The sequence below is a fragment of the Gopherus flavomarginatus genome, chromosome 2, assembly GCF_025201925.1.
Source record: "Gopherus flavomarginatus isolate rGopFla2 chromosome 2, rGopFla2.mat.asm, whole genome shotgun sequence".
Lineage (NCBI taxonomy): Eukaryota > Metazoa > Chordata > Testudines > Testudinidae > Gopherus > Gopherus flavomarginatus.
The window spans coordinates 18,634,584-18,657,590 of NC_066618.1; the positions used below are offsets into that span (position 1 = coordinate 18,634,584).

The 23,007-nt window shown below is 42.3% G+C and overlaps 1 protein-coding gene across 4 annotated transcripts in view; it reads left to right on the forward strand.

Moving 5' to 3' along the window:
• Nucleotides 1-23,007, forward strand: part of DPP6 (dipeptidyl peptidase like 6) — a 792,069-nt gene that overhangs the window by 217,072 nt on the left and 551,990 nt on the right. For 2 of the 4 annotated variants that reach the window (XM_050940410.1, XM_050940411.1), the window contains exon 2: nucleotides 4,869-4,955. The exons of the other annotated variants lie outside the window; for them this stretch is intronic. In XM_050940410.1, the coding sequence (XP_050796367.1) occupies nucleotides 4,926-4,955 (30 nt within the window). In that variant the 5' untranslated portion in view covers nucleotides 4,869-4,925. The remainder of the gene's footprint in view (nucleotides 1-4,868; nucleotides 4,956-23,007) is intronic. 4 annotated transcript variants of the gene reach the window in all.

Consider the following 23,007-nt stretch of genomic DNA (forward strand, 5'->3'; position numbering starts at 1 on the left):
TCTATCTATCTATCTATCGTTTTGAAACAACAGCTCTGTGGTTTGAACTGCTTAATCTGTGAATTGGGTGAATGCAGCAAGGTCTATCTACGGATAGATAGACTTTGCTGCATTCACTCAATTCACAGGTTTCTTTGCAATGATTCAGGCTAAAAATAGTGTTTCTAAATAATAATAATACCTAGCACTTAGATTGAGGTCTGCTAATGAAAACCGCTAAGTACTTTACAAAGGAAGGTATCATTTTCCCAATTTTACACATGGGGAGCTTTAGGCATAGGGAAGCAAAGTGACTTGTGCACGGTCATGCAGTACGCTAGTGGAACAGCCAGGTATAGGCCCCAAGTCTCCTGAGTCCCAGTGATATTTTGTTCTAATTTACATGAAAGAATGCGACAGCAGCCTGGAAACTGGGCCAGTCATCATTCTGCCCAGAGAGACTTGATAAGAAAAAAATGTTCGCAGCCAGGGCCAGCTCCAGGCACCAGCTTAGCAAGCAAGTGCTTGGGGCAGCCACTCCGGAGCGGGGCGGCACGTTCAGGTATTCGGTGGCAATTCGGTGAAGGGTCCCTCACTCCAGGCTGAAGCGAAGGACCTCCAGCTGAATTGCCGTGGATCACGATTGTGATTGTGGTGGGGTTTTTTTTGTTTTTTTGGTGGTTTTTTTTGGCTGCTTGGGGCGGCAAAAGCCCGGGATCCGGCCCTGTTCGCAGCCTGGGTGGTAGATTATTAATCACTGAATACACTTCACTGGGGCTAATAGGTGCAAGAGAGGGAATGAACCATCCATGTCTTAAGTACTGTTTAGTTTTGCAATAGTTAAAAATCTGATACCTTTCTAGCTATAAAAATACCCATGGATTATTTAAAGTGATCAAAGCCATAGAGGGATTTATAGCTTTTGGATCACTTATGGTCATTGCTCTCAGCTCTGCTCTTCCAAAAATAAACCCCAGTTATTTTTTCTTTTTCACTGTAAGTTTGACTTGGCATTGGGCAGTGTCACTGCATGACAATCCCATACCATTGCTGCTGTCTCCCGACATTGTTGTTATCATACCTAGGCTGCTACTAACAAAACAGCTGCACTGTTAATCTTGCATGGGATTTGGAGAATTATGGTACCCCTCAGCCCCTCCCTAAACTTACAGCTATTTACTAACGAACTGCCCTCTGCAAGTGACAGCACTCTGTTATTAAAACTTACACAGCCTCTCTGGTGGTATTAGTCAGAGTGGTGAGTGATCGAGAAAACCAGTAGACTAATGCAAGGTGCTGTTTGATACACATTTAATTTAATCGAGTAAAAGCAGACAAGAGAGAGCCCCTTTCTCTCTCTCACCCTTTGTGGGAGCTCTAAAATAAAATTTCATTCTCCCTCCTCACACTAAATTCTTCCATTCCTTCCCTTTCCTTGTCATATAAAAAGTTTTTAAAGACTATGTTTAAGATTGGTTTCTGCATTGTGGAAATTGGGGAGATTTCAGTGGGAGGAGAAATGGGCCTTACATTTAATGCAATTGCTGGAAATGATATTAGGAAGAATCACACTCAAAATTAAGTGTGATAACATTATATCAGAGAGACAGTGGGGGCTAATGGTAGGACAGTGGAATAGGACTCTGGAGATCTGGTTTCTACCACTGACCTTGGGCTAGTCACGTCACTTCTCTGGGCTTCTGTTTCCCTCCCATTCTTTATCTATCTTGTCTGTTTTGATTGTACGCTCTGTCCATGCCCTGAAATCTCATACTCTGTATTTGTACAGTACCTAGCACAATGGGTTCCAGTCTCAGTTAGGGACTGTAGGTGCTACCATAATATAAATAGTGATTATTATTCTTTAGTAATTTATTTAGGGTTGCCAGGTGTCCAGTTTTCAGCCAGAACATCCGGTCGAAAAGGGAACCTGGCTAAAAGTCTGGTTGTCTGCAGTAACTTGCCTCCTCCACTGGGGGGGTGGGAAGAGCAGCCACAATGGCTGGAGCCACATGGAGGAGGTGCTCTCTGCTCAGCTGCTGATACTTGTCGGAGAGCAGTGGCGTTTCGGGACCGGGCTCCAAGAGGTGGGTGCCACTGCCCAGGGAGGATCCTGTTCCCCCTCACTTCTGCCCCAATTGCCCCAGCCCTGGCCCCTCATTATTAACTGGGCACGACAAAGTGATCGATTCCTTCAGCTGACTGGCTAAAGGGTTTTAAGTCCAAAGGTCCCCTGACTTGGAAATCCTGTTGTGGTGTCTGTTGCATATCACTGCAGTATAATTAGTCTTAGCCCCGTCGTAAATGTAATGATGTGGCAACAAGCATGGCTGCCATGATTTTTTTTTTAAATGTAGTTGTGCATCCAACATTTTTTAAGATGCACTTTAGTAGAGGTGGGCAAGTTTTATAGTGTGCTATGGGTGTCGAAAGCACACTTGTGTTCATAGATTTTAAAGTAAAAAAAGAACTATTCGATCATCTAGTCCAGGGGTCGGCAACCTTTCAAAGAAGAGGAGCCATTTTTTTAGTTTTGTCTTTGACCAAAATATTTCGAGAGCCGCATCACACCCAAAGCTACTTGTAGAGTTAGAATTTATCAACTAATAATAATTAAACATATTAAAGTTATTACTACTCACTAATATTTTTAATGCGACTTCTGCTGTTTGAATTTGAATATAAACAGGAGGGGGCTCTGGGCTGGGGTAGGGGATTGGAGAGCAGGAGGGTTTGTGGTTTCTGGGAGGGAGTTTGGGTGCGGACAGGATTCTCACCTGGGGCAGGGGGTTAGAGTGTGGGAGAGGGTACAAGATGCAGGCTCTGGCCAGGAGGTGCTTACCACAGGCAGCTCCCAGCCGGTGGCACAGCAGGGCTCAGCAGGCTGCCAGCCTGCCCTGTCCCCATGCCACTCCCAGAAGTGTCTGGCCGCTGACAAGTAGGGAGGCGGCGCTGCCCCCGCCCCCAGCACTGTCCTCACAGCTCCCATTGGTGGTGGAATCTGCCACTTCCCTGGGTGGTTTATTCCAATAGTTAATCACCCTCAGTGTTAAAAATATATGTTTTCAATGACTATGTATCCTAGTACACTATGCAATGAACAGGCTTTGGCAGGTACTGTGGGAGCATGGAAGAAGAACAGATCCTCAAGGTGTGTAGAGCTGGTTTGAAAGCAAAACTTTTGTCCCAAAGGAAAGTCTCATATTTTTAAATTTGTCTAAATCCCAGAGTGGGACAACATATCAATTTTTTTCACAGAATAGAAAGCTCAGAATCATTTTGATTCAGAAGTGTCAGGAAATTCTGCATGCAGCTGTAAAGAAACATTTCAACATTCCCAATCATAGAGTTTCATTCCAGGTTGGTTCGATGGAATCAAAACAGTTCATTTTGGTTTGGTTTGCCATTAATGTGTGTCTCTTTGAGCCTCCTGCAGTGCCTCATGGAAGATACAGTTCTGAAACCTCATGCCTCCATTCTCCTTTGGCTGGACTCTCCCCTGGTGCACACTGGTCATGTGACTCATACAACATACTGCATTGTCAGTTTAGCCAGAGGAGCAACTGTGGTGCATCATGGGAAATGTTGTCCATCCCAGAAGACAGAGAAGAATTGGGGAATGAGACCCTTGAACTTTACAGCTGCCACAAAGCTTTAATGTCAAAGTGGTCCACAATGTAACATTCTGCTTTGGTTTGGCAAATCAAGAGGTTTCATTTCAGGTTTCCTGATGGAAAACGGAAACATTTTTGCAAAATTGAAATTTTCCCATGGAAAATTTTGGTTTTGCAGAAACTGTATTTGTCATTTAAAAAAAAACAAAAAACATTTCAGTGGAAAATTCCCAACCAGTGCCAGTGTTCAGCCTGTATGAATCAGAGCGTCACCATCTGGCATGCCATTAGAGAAGTGCAATAACATGCATTTCCCTGATGTTACTGTTTGATACTTACAATATATTACCATGTTGTCTGTCTTGTATTTGGGAATTCATGGGAACATGTTGTGAAACTTCAATAGCTTTGCAGAACTAGGGTGGAGAGGAAGATGTTTTCAGTCTGAAAATAAAGAACAAACTTAAAACAGGTACTGTGGGTCTAGAAATAAAAAATATACAAAGCACTGTAAAAGAAAGATTTCAGTCCTGCAAGACACTGAGCATCTCCTGCAAGGCATTGAACATCCTCAGTTTCTACTGAAATCAACAGGAGCGGAGGGCACTCATGACCCAAAGAAACAAAAATGATTCTGGAGTTGTTATAGTGGTAAAAGTTACTGTTTAAAAGTGTCACCATTTTATTCATATCTAATTGAGATGGTCAAAAAATTGGGTTATATTGTTGGAAAATTTTGATTTTTTTTTTCAGAAGAAATTCAAGTACTGAAAACTTGGGCCAAAATCCAAAGTATTTTGATTTGGAAATACTGCCACGGAGACTCTTTGGAATTGTCATTCAGGTGCTTCATGCCCTCATTCTCTTCTGTGAGCCAGGCTTCCTGGTCAGACTACATCTTCCATGGTGTGCCACAGTCTCTCCGATTGATAATGCAAGGCAGTGCATCATGGAAGATCCTGTCCATTGTGCCTCATAGGAGATGTAGCTCAGCCCCTAGAGTAGAACGGGACATGTGGCAACTGAATTGTAGCTCCCATGAGGCACCACAGCAGCATTTCCAAATCTAAACTTTCTGGGTTTTGACTGAAATATTTTGGTATTTAGAATTTCATTTTTTTCAATGACAAATCAAAATTGCAGAAGAGACTTTTTGTGAAAAAAAAATTCAATCCAGTTAATTCAATCAATTAACCCAATTTTCTGTCAAAAAAAGTTTAATTGGAAAATTTTCAACTAGCCTTAGTAACTACTATTTGTATCTCTCATCTGCAGACTTTACTGACAAGAAAAAGTCTACACTACCCTTAAAGCTGCAGAGCCAATATAGCTATGGACGATGATGCCGCATTATATTATAACGTATGTAGAACACACACAATTGTTGTCTGCATTCTAGTTTGTTATTATTTATTGATGGCAGAATTTTTATTACTGGCAGTGATTTCAGAGGCAGGTAGAGCATAGCCTAATTTTCAGATCTCAGATTGAGTTTGCAGCGATGAGAAAATCATATTTTGACATGTAAGCTAAAGAAGTTTGATATGGAACTCATTGAAGCCTGATCCAAAACCCATTGACCTTTATGGAAAGACTCTCATTGATTTCAGTAAGCTTGAGATCAGGCCCCGAGGGACGGTATGAAACACACAATGCTACTTTAACAGATCCGCTTTTTAGAATACAACATAATTTAACAGATTAAACTGCACAACAAAGAAGGTCCTATTTTTAGACAGCAGTAGAGACTCGACAGGTACTTTTTGAAGAATGCGTGCAAAGAAAATGAGACAGAACAAATGGGAAAGTATTTGCTATAGAAGATGGCAGGCAATCTCAGTAATTTTTTTATTGGCATGCTAACTAATGAGCCCGCTAAAGAAATAATGCTGTGTAAATCTGCTATTGCTATAAAAGATAATAAAGCAGTGAGAGCCATTGAGTCAGTCAAATTTCATATCTTCTACATTATGCAAGAATTCAAATGCAGAAACACTGCAAAAGTCTGTGTCCAATTAATAACCTGTTCTGGAGAACTGCAAGTACTTGGTAAATGCAATTTGAAATGCAGATACAGTGTAAGTACAGAGGAGAGACATTAGAATATCAAGTTGTGAAACTTAAAAAATTCTTGAGCTCTTCTGGGTCTTGCAGCAGGAATGTGTTTAAATCTGATGCAGAAGGTGAATGCTGAAAGGTAGGGGAGGCATCGGACGTAGTCATTCCCTCTCAACCCTCCTGAGTTCATGGATTCTTTGAAGGCCCAGGTAGTTCAGCAGGAAAATATTAATGTTGAAAAGACTTGAGAGGGTTCAGATGACTTGAGATAAGTGTTTGAAAGTGTGGATACTTTTCTGAAGTTTAGAATAATTATAACTAATATGTTTCATTTGTGTAATTAGTTAGTATTTGTTGAGTATAGTCCAGATGGAAATTTCTATATGGGTACTGAGAATTCTGTATTTTAGCATCTATGGTGCTTTTCACCCAAGCATCTGAATGTGTTGTTCATGCATCATCTAAACCCCCACTGAACCCTTGTGAGATTGGGAAGGATTATTAATTATTTCCTTCCTTTCACAAATGGGGAAGCCGTGGTTAAGTACTTTATCTAGGGTCATGAAAACAGTCTATGGCAGAGCTGGGATTGTAACCCAAGTCTCTTAGCTCCCAGAATATTAGATGGCACTGTTTCCTATCCCAATTATCCATATGTTTGAGTCTCCTTCCAATATCTTCATAACATCCTCTTTCTCCTTATCATGTATGTCTCTGACAATCCTAGCTTCGTTCCTGCATTGTCTGCCTTGGCTCCTTCTATCTCTGCAAACAGCTCATTTACGTGTCCAGCCTTTCAGCCCCTCTGGGTATGCTGAATTAAATTTTCGAACGCATGGGGGTAACAAACCCAAAATGCACTGTGTGCCTGAGAGCTCTTAGACAATACCATGGAATAGTACAGTTGTAATGAGAGAAGAGTCATTCATGAGTAAAGAGTAGTTAATTGCCAGAAGCTGGGAATGAGTGACGGGATAGATCACTTGATGATTACCTGTTCTTTTCATTCCCTCTGAAGCACCTGGCATTGGTCACTGTTGGAAGATACTGGGCTAGATGGACTTTTGATCTGACCCAGTATGGCCATTCTTATGTTCTTAATGTATTTATTCATGGGAAAAGACCACAGGGCCACATTGTGATCAGTGGAATAGAACGGGCGTAATTCAGGGAGGAAATTGTCCCACAAGATATAAGGAAATATCTATGAACTCACAGAGAACCTGTTCTAGAACCTGTTGAAGTGAATGGGGCTCTTTACTCTGATGTCTGTGGGCTTTGGATCTGCCCCACACCTGACTAACTGTGACTGTAAATAAGCCCTATAGGGCAGAGGTTCCCAACCTTTTTATTGCTGTGTCCCCGTCGGGGAATTCATGTCCCTTGAACGCCCCCCTCTTTCTAATAACCAGTATTTTTGCATAGAACAAGAGGGTCTGCTCCACAGCCTTGGGAACCTGGCCAGGAGTCTCTGTGGGGGCCTTTATTGGACAGCAGCTCCCCTGGGCTGGGGGTTTCAGTCCCCCCCATCCCTCCAGGCACTCTGGGCCTGGGGATGCAGCTCCCTTCCCGGCCACCTTTGGGCAGCAACAACCACTGTGTCCCTGGAAACCAACTGCTGGGCAGTCAAGGGCAGTGCTTTGGCCCTGTCAGGCTGCAGCTCCAGAGCCTCCACTGAGCAGGGCCAGCACTGCAGAGTGCAGCTGTGCCCTTCACCTAAGCTCCTGTGCAAGAGGTATTCCTGAGCATGTCACTGGGACTGGAGAGGGTTGGGGAGATGATCAGAGCAGGTTCCTAGGGGACGTCTGCACTGCAGCTGGGAGGTGTGATTCCCAGAGCAGGTAGACAGACTTGTGCTATCTCAAGCTGAGCTAACACACTGAAAAGAGCAGTGTGGACATTGTGACGCAGGTGGTAGCATGAGTTAACCACCTAAGCTCAGACCCAGGAGGTCAGTGGCTAATCTGAGCCGGGCTGCAATGTCCACATTGCTATTTTTAGCACGCTAGCTCAAGCAGAGCTAGCACGAATCTGTCTACTCGCTCTGGGAATCACATCTCCTAGCTGCAGTGTAGACCATACCCTAGAGGCAAACTAAGTATTAGAGACACGGATGAAGGTCCTGAAAGACAGCAGCAGAAATTTGACTGGTAGCAGAAATAGTTAGCCAGTCAGTGCAGAAATGTCTGCACTGTTGGACATTGCCAATGCATGGTGACAAACCTAGGTGGGAAGCATTCCGAGGTGCATCATTCAGGCAGAAGACACTTGTATTTAGGAGATTATTGTTGTGATTGTGTGCAACAATATAAGAGAGTCAGAGGCAATACATGACCATCTCTGGGGGCATTGGCTGGCAAACACTAAGTTAAGCAAGACAGAAGAACATGGAGCAAAGAAAATTATGAGTAAACTGAAAAAGAATAAATAGAATCAGAAACATTAACCAATAGTTGTTGAAAACTGAACTTTTAATTGTAAGAATGTGGGGAAGAAAATATTACATATTGTTGTATTTGCGAAAAGTGCAAGGTCATGCATTTAGGGATTAATAGCAAGAATTCTGGTTATAAATTGAGGACACATCAGTTGAAAGTAGCAATAGAGGAGAAGGACCTCGGAGTATTGGTTGATCACAGGATGACTGTGACCGCCAATGTGATATGGCCATTAAAAAAGCTAATGTGGTCTTGGGATGCATCAGGCGAGGTATTTCCAGTAAAGATAAGGAGGTGTTAGTACCGTTATACAAGGCACTGGTGAGACCTCATCTGGAATACTGTGTGCAGTTCTGGTCTCTCATGTTTAAGAAGAATGAATTCAAACTGAAACAGGTACGGAGAAGGGCTACTAGGATGATCCGGGGAATGGTAAACCTGTATTATGAAAGGAGACTGAAAGAGCTTGTCTTGTTTAGCCTAACCAAAAGAAGGCTGAGGGGAGATATAATTGCTCTTCATAAATATATCAGAGGGATAAATATCAGGGAGGGAAGGGAATTATTTAAGCTTAGTACCAAAGTGGACACAAGAACAAATGGATATAAACTGGACCCTAGGAAGTTTAGACTTGAAATTAGATGAAGGTTTCTAACCATTAGAGGAGTGAAGTTTTGGAACAGCCTTCCAAGGGGAGTACTGGGGGGAAAAGACATATCTGGCTTCAAGACTAAGCTTGATAAGTTTATGGAGGGGATGGTATGATGGGATAGCCTAATTTTGGCAATTAATTGATCTTTGATTATTAGCAGATAAATACGCTCAATGGTCTGTAATGGGATGTTAGATGGGGTGGGATCTGAGTTACTACAGAGAATTCTTTCCTGGGTGCTGGCTGGTGAGTCTTGCCCACATGCTCAGGGTTTAACTGATCACCATATCTGCGGTCAGAAAGGAATTTTCCTCCAGGGCAGATTGGTAGAGGCCCTGGAGGTTTTTCACCTTCCTCTGCCGCATGGGGCACGGGTCACTTGCTGGAGGATTCTTTGCACCTTGAAGTCTTTAAACCATGATTTGAGGACTTCGATAACTCAGACATAGGTTAAGGGTTTGTTACAGGAGTGGGTGGGTGAGATTCTGTGGTCTGCGTTGTGCAGTAGGTCATACTAGATGATCATAATGGTCCCTTCTGACCTTAAAGTCTATGAGACATATGCAAATCTAAATGCTCATTTGAGCAACAAGTCTTCAGTATTAAAGTACTTGAATGTAAAAAAGTAAATGAATGATGAGTGGAAGCTGGCTCAACTGAATTAGGAGTTGACCTACTAGAAAATGAGGCACCAGCAATAAAATAGACTATGTAGCATAACTACAGTTGTGACCTCCCGTAATTAACAAAATTACTGCTTAAGATCTTAGTGGATTTATTGTACATTTTGTAGCAATCTTTTTTGTCCTTCCCCAGAAACAACAAGCATTCGTAGACTTAGAGAGAACTAAAGATGGGAAAGATCATTTAGATCCTCTAGTCCATAGATCCGACTGCCATGCAGCCTTGTCCAGTACTTTGTCCAGTTGTGCTGTGAATATACTCATGTAGTGAAGGATTGTTTCTTGTGTCACGCACTGGGAGACTGTTCTGCAGCCTAATTGATCTTGCCCTTTATTAACATTTTTGCTTCTGTTCAGCTTCTATTTGTATTTGCTCAATTCCATCCCATTACTACTTTTTATACTTTCTTTTACCACTCGAACTCAGTATTATCCCACCTTTAAATACCTCTGCGTGATCACTTGGTTCTCCTTTATTGTTGTTTTCCCAAGTTCTAGAACTATGTAGGGTTAAATTCTGCTGTCCTTGTTCATGTAGAGAGACAGAGTAGGTGAGGTAATATCTTCTATTCCAGTGGTTCTCAACCAGGGGTATGCGTACCCTCGGGGGTACACAGAGGTCTTGCAGGGGGTACATCAACTCATCTAGATATTTGCCTAGGTTTACAGCAGGCTATATAAAAAGCACTAGCAAAGTCAGTACAAATTGAAATTTCATACAGGCAATGACTTGTTTATACTGCTCTATATACTATACACTGAAATGTAAGTACAGTATTTATATTCCATTTGATTTATTTTATAATTATATTGTAAAAATGAGAAAGTCAGCAATTGTTCAGTAATAATGTGCTGTGACACTTTTTTGTATTTTTATGTATGATTTTGTAAGCAAGTATTTTTTTTAAGTGAGGTGAAACTTGGGGTACGCAAGACAAATCAGCCTGCTGAAAAGTTTGAAAGGTTGAGAACCCCTGTTCTATTGGACCAACTTCTGTTGGTGAGAGACAATCTTTTGAGCTTACATAAAGCTCTTCTTAGGTCTCACTCTGAGTTAGTTTCCCAAACCTGAAGAAGAAGTTGGTCCAATAAAAGATGTTACCTCATCCACCTTGTTTCTCTTACTATTCTGGAACTGACACGATTACAACAACACTTGTTCATGGAAACAGTTCTACGTTAGTCAATATGACTACTCTTCTGAGTATGGATGATCTGCAGTTTTGCACCTAAACCATGTAAAATTCATGCTATTACTTTTGTGTAATAAGATGAAATTTGACTGTTTTGCCTGGAGTTCGCTGTGAAATTATGCGTTCATTGGAACCTCAAACTCAGAGAAACTCCTGTGTGCCATAGTAACAATGGAAGCAATTCATAAGCTAAAAGAAACAGGTTTTAGCAAACCTCCTACCACACATATGGGGCCCACATGGAATCTTGAGAAGGCTGTTAACAACTACAGTAACAGGGAGGGAAATAGAAACAGCTACTGTATCTAATACCTAACTGAGATCACACTTGTAGCCAATAAATGACTCACCGATGCATGAAGATGATACTTTCACACATCTCTTAAGCTCCTGTTTTCTTGTTTCAGATCAGAAGTTTAAACAATTTTCAGAAATCTGCCATTAATGATATGGCTGATAAAAAAGTCATTTAAAAATCACTCTTAAGGGGTAGTCAGAAGAAAAATTCAAGAGACTGACTGCTATACCAATAAATCAGCTGAAATGAAATCATTATATGTGTGTATGTATTCTATAAGTATGCACACACACATTAGATGGTATATATATATAATGCACATACGAGACATATATAAGAAACCAACTGATATAACTGAGATGCAAACAGCCAGATTTATTTAAGTAACAAACACATAACCAGCTGATAAAATGACTGTTAATTTTAAGGATGAATTAGGTATACTCAAATGGTTAGTACTCAAATATTAGGGAGTGGTAATTCCAGGGACTCTGAATAAAGAAATTCTGAACGTACAGGAAATATAGTTAAGAAAGGTAGAGAAAGAAAAAGTTAATGGCCCGTTTTAATGGCTCAGATAATAGAGCTGATTGTTAATATACCGAGAGATAGTATAGAGTAATCAGGATAAAACAAGAATATGAAATACAAGTAAGAACATTGCCTTATGAAAAACCAGACAAATAACAGAAAATAAATGCACTGAAGTTTCATGAAAGTGATTAACTAATTTGAAACATTCTCTCACAAGAGAATTTAACATTCATTGTAAATTGAAGATTTCCAGACATCTCATATTTAAAGGGAGAGTAAGTGACAAGGGGACTTGCTTAGTATGAAGAAGTGATGTACTTAAGGCACCAGACTAGCTGTCAGGAGACTTGGATTCTATTCCCCAACTCTGCTACAGTCTTCCAATGTGGCCTTGGACATGGGGGGAGACACTTACTCTGTGCCTCAGTGCCCTGTCTTTTCACTGCCTCTTTTGGGGATGACTTGCACCCCTCAGGGTGCAGAGAGGCAGTGATCCCTGGACCTTGGATGTGGAAGGCAAATCACGGTAGAGCCAGAAGCCAAATAAAATGTAAAAGACTTTGCATGGAATGAAATATTTTACCCACATGAATAAAACATTGAACAGCTATATGGGGAAGTGTCCTGATCTTTCTGACAGACCAAGTAATTTTTTAGCTAATCTCATAGCTGGTTCTCCAGAGCTGAGGGCTATCACTTGTCTTAAGGAACATGGAAGGTAACACCGTGAATTATAATAGTATGATTTTTGAAGGAATTACTACCTTTTATGCAAGCACATCCCTCTGAGGTCTTAAGTCTCATTTTCAAATACAGTCTTCCTTAGATAAGCTACTTCTGCCAAACTTCCAAAAACTCATTCAGAAGATTTAATTGAACCTCTCTCCCTTGTGAGGAGGTGCTACACATAGGCAAAGACTTCCATAATAATAAGTCCCCAAGTCTAGATAGGCCTCCCTCTGATTGCCACAACCATTAGGCCCGTTACTACCTGCACAACTGGATGCACTACACAGCCATACTTTCCCTTCTTTTAATTTACTTAAAATTGGGATAGTAGCACATAGCTCTCCGGTGCTGAAGAAATCTAAAGACTTGTTGGCCCGATCTTCCTGCAGAGCATAATTTTGCATGATCTAAATTATCAAGTGTCCCATAATTCCCTCAGCTGGCCTATTTTAGAGCCAGGGCCCATTTTTCCCCCTCTCATGGTAGTCAAGATATACAACTTTGTTGTGACAAATATAAGGCGATTCTTTCTTGGAGCTGCTGGATACAGACTTGTGCTTGCTGGCACTCTGATTACCAAACTCAGATCTTGCAGGGCCTCCCTATGTCCTGTCCTGGATTCGGCAGTCACGGAATGGACTGTCAACTAAACCAGGGGTTCCCAACTGAGGTACATGTACTCCTGTGAGTACGCAAGGCATCTCGGGGGAGGAGGTGTGACGTGTTGGATCACAGAAACCCCCCTGGGAGCTGCCACCTCATGTGCCAAGACTACCTCTGCTCCTGTTTTCCCTGTCAGCTCAGGACTCCAGCACCCTGTCTTGCTGAGCCAGAGGCTCCCGTCTGTTCCAGCAAAGGGTCTGAATTACTTGCTCCAAAACTGCAGGTTTACCTGAAAGCAGCTAACAGAAGTGTGTTTGTCTTTAACATCCAGATGCCCAACTCCCAATGGGGTCTAAACCCAAATAAATCTGTTTTACCCTGTATAAAGCTTATGCAGGGTAAACTCATAAATTGTTCACCCTCTTTAACACTGATAGAGAGATGCACAGTTGTTTGCTCCCCCAGGTATTAATACATTCTCTGAGTTAATTAATAAGTAAAAAATGATTTTATTAAATACAGAAAGTAGGATTTAAGTGGTTCCCAGTAGTAACAGACAGAACAAAGTAAGTCACCAAACAAAATAAAACAAAATGCCCAAATCTATGTCTAATCAAACTGAATACAGATAAGATCCTCATCAGTTCCAGAATGCTCCCTTTTACAGGCAAATCACTTTTTAGCCTGGGTCCAGCAATCACTCACACCCCCTGTATTTATTGACTTTTGTTCCAGTTTCTTCCAAGTATCCTGGGAGGTGGAGAGGCTCCCTCTTCAACCAGCTGAAGACAAAATGGAGGGATCTCCCACCGGTTAAATAGACTTTCTCTTGTGAGTAGAGACCCCCTCCTCACTCCTATGCAAAGTCCAGCTCTGAGATGGAGTTTTGGAGTCACCTGGGCAAGTCACATGTCCATGCATGACTCACAGTTTTTACAGGTAGCTTCCATTGTTCACATGCTACCTTGAAAGTCCTCAAGTAGACTTCTTATGTGGATTGGACCGTTCCAAGATCCATTGTCCTTTAAGTGTTTCTTGATTAGGTACTTAATTTCAACAGTCCTTTCTCCAGGAACTGACCAAATGCTCTACTGAGGTTATTTAGAAATCAAGCTAGTACACAGCCAACATTCGTAACTTTCATAACTTCGAATACAAAAATGATGCATGCAAATAGGATTAATACATTCAGTAGATCATAACCTTTACGGAAATATGTTACGTGGCATATGTAGCATAAAACACATTCTAAGCAGATTTCCATAGAACCTTATGGGAGGTACCATCACAGGGGGTACATGGGAGAAATTGTGCAATTGTGTAATGGTGGATTTTATTGCTTAATTATTTTATTTATTGCACTTTCATAATCGGCTACTCAGACAAAGCTTTAAAGCGCTGTGAAATTTGGTACATCTTGAAGTAAATTGACTACCATAACAATGAGAACAGAGCTACACAGAGACACTGACATACAGAGCCCTCACCTCCAATCACTGTACAGCAAGGGTTCAGTTGCCCAGCAACCGTCCAGTCTAATTGAGCTCAGAACTTAGGGGATTTGGTGGTGGGGTTTTTTTTGGTTGTATACCTCGCACTATAACTAGGTCTGTACATAACAGTGAAATATAGACAAATGGCTAAAGACAGGTAGTGTTACGTAGAACACTCAAAGTGTCAGTGATATGAAGGATAAGGGTACACGGCCAGCTGGTAGGTCTGGAAGGGGGTACTCAATAAGAAAAGTTTGTGAACCTCTGAAATAGGCTATAGGTCCTACTAGCAAAATGTATATCTCCGTTCAGACACTGAGAGTTACAGTTCAGGCCCATGTCTGTTTAATATCAATGCCATGGACTTTCCAAACCTGTAAATAAGGCACCCTACCATTTTATGTCATAATATTAGAGTAGAGGTGCACAAACAGTTTCAAAGAGACAAGCTAGCTAGTAATTAGTCTTTTTTATCATTCTGCTTGTATATGAAATAGATTACATTCCTTTAGAAATGCTTGTAAAAATAAACAGAAATGGATAAAATTGGCCTCTAATAGTTTTGATTTTATCTTTTAAAAATCCATAACTTTTCAGAGGACTCAGCAGAGATTTTACCTTCTCTTTTCTCCGCCTACCATTCATTGCATTCAGAACAGAATTAATGATTTTCTTAAAGGCCTGTTCCCTACAGAAATGACTTTAGAAAAATCATCTGCCCTGACAAAACAGGCAGAATATCTCTAAAGCAAGTGTTGTATTTTTTTTTCTGACTAATGAACTGATCCTTGAACTTGGATGACCTGCACAAGTACTTCAGCTTGAAAGGTAGTTTTCATCACTCAGAAATTTCTGCATGAGCTTTCCAGCTATGCAAGCAAGGACATTTTTATGAATGTGCATAGCATCACAGATAAATGATGAATTGTCCCATATGGGCTTTATTATAGTCTTGAACTCACTGAATGTGACTGGTAACTGAAGAGGGATGAGGTTTTGATGGAGAGAATTGGGCAAAAGAGAAGAAAAGAGAAAAAAGGTGGCTGATATATAATATGCCATAATGTTATCTCCTACTCTAAGCAGTGGAGAATATTGTGGTATCTCAGATACCTGTGTGGTGACTGAGAGTAGAAGCTGACTTTTTAATGGTGACTATTGGGTGTTTATTTGACCGGCCACTCACATTTTTTTCACATTCAGACCTCTACTATCTACTTGTACAATAGCTTGTAAGCTGAGAGGCTTCAGTCCAAAAGGAAATTTGTTCAGCAACTTATAAGTAAGGCTAAGATTTAGTCACGGGTATATTTAGTAAAAGTCGTGAACAGATCATGGGAAATAAACAAAAATTAATGGATCCTAACCTGTCCATCACTTTTACTATATAAATACCCCTGACGAAAACTTAACAGCTCCTGGGGCCATGGGGTGCTGCTGCTCTGGGGGGCCCCAGGACACCGCTGCTCTGGGGGGCCTCGAGGGTCGACGACTAGACTCTGCACTGGCCACGAGGGCTGACTGCCCCCAGCCACCCACTGCTGCAAGGCGCTGGGGAGCTCTGCTCAGGTGCTCCCCAGGGCCACCCCGGGACTCCTGTTGGGCGCTCACTGGGGCCGCTCCCGGAACCGCTGCTTGGGCACTCCCTGGGGCCACCCCGGGACTCCTGTTGGGCGCTCACTGGTCCAGCCTGCCTGGGTCCGCTGCTCAGGGGCTGCCCCGGAGCCAGCCGTAGTGGCCGCTGCTCAGGGGCTGCTCCCGGGACCACTGCTTGGGCGTTTCCTGGGGCTGCTCCCGGGACCGCTGCTCAGGTGCACCCCGGGGCCAGCTGTCTGCGTCCACGCGAGCAGCGGCCAGTACAGGCTGGTCCCAGGGACCACCTGAGCGGCTAGCCCCAGGCTGCTCCAGCAGCTGCCATTGCGGTGGGTCATAGACTGCTCTGGTAGCCCTGGGTTCAGCTGCACCAGCTACTGCAGCTGTGAAAGTCATGGAGATTGTGGAAAATCACAGAAACTGTGACTTCCGCGACCTCCGTGACAGAATTGTAGCCTTAGTTATAAGGCCTAGGAAATTAGCTTATAATGAAAGTGTACAGCTGTGATTATAACATCAAGCTGCTGGGCTCTGAACTGTATGGGATATAGAGCACAGTAAGTGGCGAAATGGAAAAAAAAACTATTGTTTTGCTATCTTACCTATATTGGTTCACATTTTGCTGCATTCACTGTGAAGCTGGGAGTAGAACCGTATCAGTCTGTCGTAACGAAACTCAGAGATTTGTCTCCTTTCTGGTTTTGCAACCAGACCCAAATGGGGCCCAGTTTCACCAAAACCACTTCTGAAAAGTTCATCTGAAACTGGGTTCCTCCTGGGGTACACAATGTCCTTCCCTTCCAGAGAGATAAATGTCTCCTGGCTGCTATTCCCATGCTCAGTGCATGCACCCTCACTAGACTAGGTACAATCCGATTGCTCTCCACTGTGAGGCAGAAGAAGAATTCTGGTAAATGTAAATGGGTTACATAAGAGAGACATGATGGCAAGAAAACAAGAAGAACTCTAATTCGAGCAAGACACAACAGTGCTATCTACCTCTGCTCCAGCATTCCTAGCATTGGGCTGTACTGTTCCTGGCATTCACGTGGGTGCACAGGGAAGGTTGAAAGAGTCTTTCCCCTACCCCTATATTCTGAGCTCCTTGCTCAAGATGTCAGGGAAAATTGCAGACCCTGCTTTTGATGGAGTGCAGGGACTTCTCTCTACGTGTGCAGTCTACCCATTCCTCTTGCCTAGCAGGGAGTACAGATTGGGGTAGCGCCTCTGTAGCCACAGTCCTTCTCCCATGTGTATCGGGTTGCGCAGCTTTGCACCATAACCTTGTCAGCGCTGTGCCTTCATGGCACTGTCAAGCCCATGGCAATTTAAGTATATAGCAGACTGCATTTAATAAGTAATACAGAAATAATCTGTTCTCTAACCCAGCCCAAACTAAGGGGGACCAAACAAGACCCCAAATGGGCTTAGAAGTTGCCCTGTATGGTTTTGAATGCACTCGTGGCATTTATTGTAAAGGGCTGAAAAGCATTTCAAGTTCCAAATCAAGATGATCATAACGATTTTATGTGGTAATTTTCTGTAAAAGTTACAAGGATCCTCATTTGCCCTTCAGTGATCTTAGCTGGCAGAACAATGAATCTACTTTTTATGCTGTTTTCAGGCCTTGGTCAACTGATGACAATGAATGGGGCTAAATTATGTACTTTCCGTTTTTGGTGCTGGTTTTTTTTAACAGTTCATACAATTTCTCGACTTGTAGCAGGGTTGCTCTACCAGAAACTGAGGCAATTTGCCAAAGGCTAATGATCTAGTTTTATGATTTAGTTTCCTTAGCCAGATCCTGAGCTTTAAAGGAACTAATAATTTATTACATCACTAATCTCTAAAATGCTTACAAAGCCTCCCATCTAACCGCATCACTACTTTAAGACTGAGATTATTTTGTTCATGTTTCTGTTCCATTTTGTTTGGAATCAATACATTAATGTAAGTACTGAACAGCTACTGGATTATATGACCCAGATAATTTTGCACTGCTTGCTACCACGAGGATTTATAAACAGAACTACATGATGGAGAAGCATATAGGAAACTTCAGGTTTCATTAGAGGAGAATGCTGGGGCTATGAAATTATCTTCCTTTTATATCATCTGCCATTAAGCTTGATGCTGCTCAATCAAAATGTTTTTAAGTGGGGATGGAGCCTAATGTTCTGGACACCGCTGGTGTTTTTCTGCTGCTCCAAGCAGACTCAGACACTAAGCTCTCAATTTTCAAAAGTAACTAGTGATTTTGGGTGTCTCAATTTTTAGGTCCCCAACTTGAGACAGTAGAAAGGAGCCTATGCCATTTTTATAATGTGCCCTTCTCTCTCTACACCCCCTCCTGCAAGCACCAGCAGTCATGCTTGGGGCTTACCAGAGAACCTTTCAACACCTTATAGGATGCTGAATGTAATTATAAAATATTGCATTTATATAGCGTTATCCCATCAGAGGATCTTTAAAAAAGTGAAGGAAGTTTAGCCTCCCAGTGCTTCTATACTAAGGTTTGCTATTCTACAGGTGAGGAAACAGGCACTGAGATGTTGAATTGTTTGGCCAATGATACTTGAAGTTGGTGGGAACTGCAGATGCTCAGCAGCTGTGAAAATCAGCTCCCTTCTATTTGGAAGACTAAAGTTGGTTGTAGGAGCCTAACGTTAGCCCCCCGAGTTCGAAATGTTTTGCCCTTGCTGTTTTCTGAAATGCTGTGGTGTGAAACCCACCATTTGCAAAACAGCACTCTTCTCACAGAAAAAAAATCCTTTTCTTTTTAACAAAACAGCCTCGGTTGGGGTTTGTGGCCCTCACCTATCTAAATTGGTGTATTAACATAGGAATTGCCATATTGGAATGCCATAAACTAATCTTCTGTTGGGTCCAATGTTGTTTCTAACAGGGACTCATGCTAGGTATTTCAGGGAATTAAGTGCTTCAAGGGAGGAAGAGGGAGCTCCCTAACTAAGTACACGCCCACTAACTTGATCATTGGGCCACTGCTATCAAAATCTAGTAATAGACAAAGCCCACCATCACTTCTGCTTCTCTAGTAAACAGCACAAAGAAATCTGTTTCCCTGGGGAACATCAGTATCTTACATCCACTTCTATGCACATACCTCCTCTCCCCTCTCCTGAGCACATCCATGCACATACAAACAACTCTTGTCCTCTAAATGCAAGCAGTCCATGATGGTAGCAGTGCACAAGACACCACCAAGCTGAAAACTTGCTATGGCAACTAGGGTATGTTTACACTGCAGTTAGACACTTGCGGCTGGCCAGGGCCAGCTGACTCGGGCATATGGGGCTCTGGCTGTGCAGCTGTTTAATTCTGATATAGACATTCCAGCTCTGGCTGCAGCCTGAACTCTGGGACCCTCCCACGGAACATCTAAATGGCCAGCAGAAACCGGCAGCAGCGAGTCTCAGAGCCCAGGTCAGACTTGGGCTTGTGCTGTGGCGCTAAGAATCGCTGTGTGGACATTCGGACTTGGGTTCTGAAGCCCAGGAACGTGGGTGAGAAACAACTACATAGCTGCTTTAGCACTGTAGCTCAAGCCTGAATCTGTAGACGTGGACTCTGAGGCTACGTGCCCATTTCTGCCGTGTGGCGGCACGTGAAGTATGTGTAGCTACATGCCACAGTGAGAAGCATGCTGAGTCCACACTGTGGTGTGTGGCTTCGTGTCAGTGAAAGGCTCTGACAGGGTGGAGGAAAGACTCCAGCAGCTGGATGCTACACTGCTAAAACTAACGGAGTAGCTATAGGGGAGGCACTGCTTGGATGTGTAGAGAGTTGTGTAGGGTGCATACCCACAAGGTGCAGGTGTACTTTAACTCTGCTCACCTCCACAGTACCTCACTGCCTACCCTGCTATTTACCCAAACACGAGTAGTGTTTGTACTCCACACACCACCGAAAGGAGGGTGCAGTGTAGCTGTACCTTCAGTGACAAAGCTAGCATTTTTAGAAGGATGGGAGGAGGAACTCAAAGGGTTAGCATCCAAACCAGTTAAGGCTTGGGGACATAGTTCATTATATCCCTCTTCTTACCTCCAGCTCCGGTCGAGGCAGTATCATACATCTAGCAGGATATATAGGTGGTTATGGTAACAGTGGAAGTAGCATTTTACCTCTAAATAGTCACCTCAGAATGATGCAGCTCAGTAACGACCAATAGTTGTTAGTATTAGATGGCTGTGACATGGGTTGGTTGTGTCGCTAATGGGATGATGGCCAACATCGCACAAAACCTGTCTGAATTAGCAGCCTCCTGGGAAGTTTCAGCCAAAAATACAAAGCCTCAATAAACATTGATAGTGACTGGGCTTAGATATCATCTGTACAGTTTGTTACTCAAGTTGAGATGGGAGGGATGGAATAGGGGACGCTTGTACTACTGCTGCCTGGGGATAAAGATGACTGCGTTCTCCAAGTCCGTTATTTTTCAAAATCACTACATTTACTTTTCTTAAAAACAAACAACAGCAACAAAAACCCTCTAGAACTGTGTTTTTTAGAATTCAACATTTGGTTAATTAAAATGCAAGGTTATTTTCCTCATTAAAAAAAAATGTAGTTTGCTGTGCATGCTCTTAAAATCTGTGCTGTAGATACTTATTTAATACAATTGTGTTTGCTGTGGCAGAGGGCTAATTTACTTCTAAGTGGCCTCAAAATTGCTCAAAGCTTAAGCAACTGTGAACTGTGATGTAAATAATTCCATGGCTTGAAGCCCATTAACATTCATAACAATCTATGCTTAGAAAGGACATACATGCAAAAGCAGAAAACTGCAAGGCATCACATCGGGTGCAAAATGTCTACCAAGAATTAAAGTCCTACAACAGGAGATATTAAAAACCTGCTGTAAAAATGCTTTACAAATAACAAAAAAGACTTCAGGAAAAGACTTGAGAATTCCTAGGTAGAACAACTGAAACCGGTTTATTAAAAACAAAATGCTATCAGATATAAGACCTAAAACTGCTGTATGCATGGAAAATCAGTCTGAGAACTGTAAGGCCAAATTCAAAACTGGTTTAAATGGGTGTGACTTCACTGACATCAGATGAGTGGGACGTTCTTGCATGAGGGATAAATTTGGTCTATTGTATATTATGTATTCAGACCTCATATAAATTTTTGTGGTTTCACTGAGCTCAGTTGAGCTACTCTAAGCTGGTCCTAAAAGTGACTAATAATTTGGGGACCCTCAGTTTTTGTAGGCCCAACTATAAACACTTGAAGAGGGGCTGAGGATGAGAGGGCAGGTGCTCAGCACTTTCTTACTGTTTTATCAGCACCTCTCAATACTCCTGTGCGGTAAGCAAATGTTGTTATCCCTGTTCCACAGCAGGGATGCTGAGGCTCCGAAAGACTAAGAAACTTAACCAAGGTCACACGGGAAGCCTGTGACAGAGCCAGGAATTGAACTCAGATTTCTGGTTAGCACCTCACCACTGGACTGTCCTACATTTTAGATATCAGCTTCAGGGGGTCTCAAGTTGGACATCCAACACTTGAGGCATCCCAAATCTCTGGTAACTTTTAAAAATGTAGAAAAACATTCCTCCTTTACAAGTTTTAATCCAAACACACAAGTTTTCAGTGGCCAGTATGTTCAGAAATATTTTTAACAATGAAAATTATTGGGAAGTATTGCTGTTTGTTGGCATGTGCCTACTGTCCAGAGGATGAAGGTACAGCCTGACACAGTTTAGGGCAACTGCACCTGTGTTTCCCTTTAGCGTTCAGCGGGCTCCCACTCTTGGCTTCCAGCTCCCCAGTCATTGCCCTGATGGGTGGAGACCTGCATCTTGCTGCCTTCTGAGCAGAGTATGTCCAGCCTGAATGGTCCTAGGCCTTCATTGTGTGTTCTCCACCAAAGACAGTCTCTCTAAACAGATCTGCTTGCTTTCTCTTCAGAGACTGGCAATAAGTGTCAGGGCTATAGAGGCATAAGTTACCACACAGCTCTTTCTATGCAAGGCTATTTTTTTCTTAAGGTAAAAAGCATTACAGAGAAAACATTAAAAACAATAAAAGAACCTGAATGCATGCTAACTTCTAAGTTTACCAGCGTTCATCCCAACTCTAATATGGGCTTTGTCACGAAAATCCCACCCTTGTTGGTCTGTGTTTGGACCAGAGGCACGTTTACCTGGATCAGGAATAAGGATCTGCGTTAGTTTAAACTGAGGCTATTTATCCAAAAGCCTCTTCTGTGTTTGTTGGTCTCTGGAGAATCCTGTCAGAGCTAGTATATGTGGATCTCTCCTGCGGGCATGGCTTTAAAGGCCAATGGTGAGGAAGTTCGTTAGTATCCCTCCCCTCCGTACTAGAGAAGGTACATACAATGCCACAATGCATATACAACTGCATTTTTAATACAATGTGCCCCTCAGGTATTAAGCCCAATTTAATAAGGCTTAACTTAATCTTGAAAGTTTATCTTAATTCCATAAGGTTTACTCAGGGTATTACAAGGTATTGTCAGTCTATCACGCAGCCCATTTGGTTGTTGTGCTGTTCTGCCTGAGAGATTGGTGGACGATGAAAGTTGCTGGTCTCATTGCCAGACTGATTTGGGGAATTATGGACATAACTCAGCTATAGCTGCACGCATGTCAGGCTCACAAAAAGGACTAGGTTTGCAACATTTGTGATGTACCAGGAAGATTGGAGAGATTAGATAGGTAAAAACTTTTTAAAACTTGGTTAGTAAATACGTCACTTATCAGGTGGTAAATGTAACTGGCATAGGGGAAAAGGTTGAATCTCTCTCAAGGGGAAGTTTTAGAGATGAGATTGTAATGGAAGGGTTGGAAAGGTACAGTCCTGTGGCCCTTCCTTGGGTGAATAAGGACTGGGTTCTTTCTTTGACCAACTATATGTAAATAGAAGAGGATTTATATTCCACAAATCCACATGGATGATAAAATCAGAGTAATAATACTAATTTCCAAGATAAATTTAGCTTGTGCGCTCATGCTGGACTCCTAATTTTTCTTTGGTCATTAATGCCCCAGTTTTGCAGTGGTCAAACAGCTTAAAAACAACAAGAAAAATACCTCAGGATAGAACAGGGTTTATTTATTTGTTGAAGTTCATGAGTCAGCTGCTTGGTTA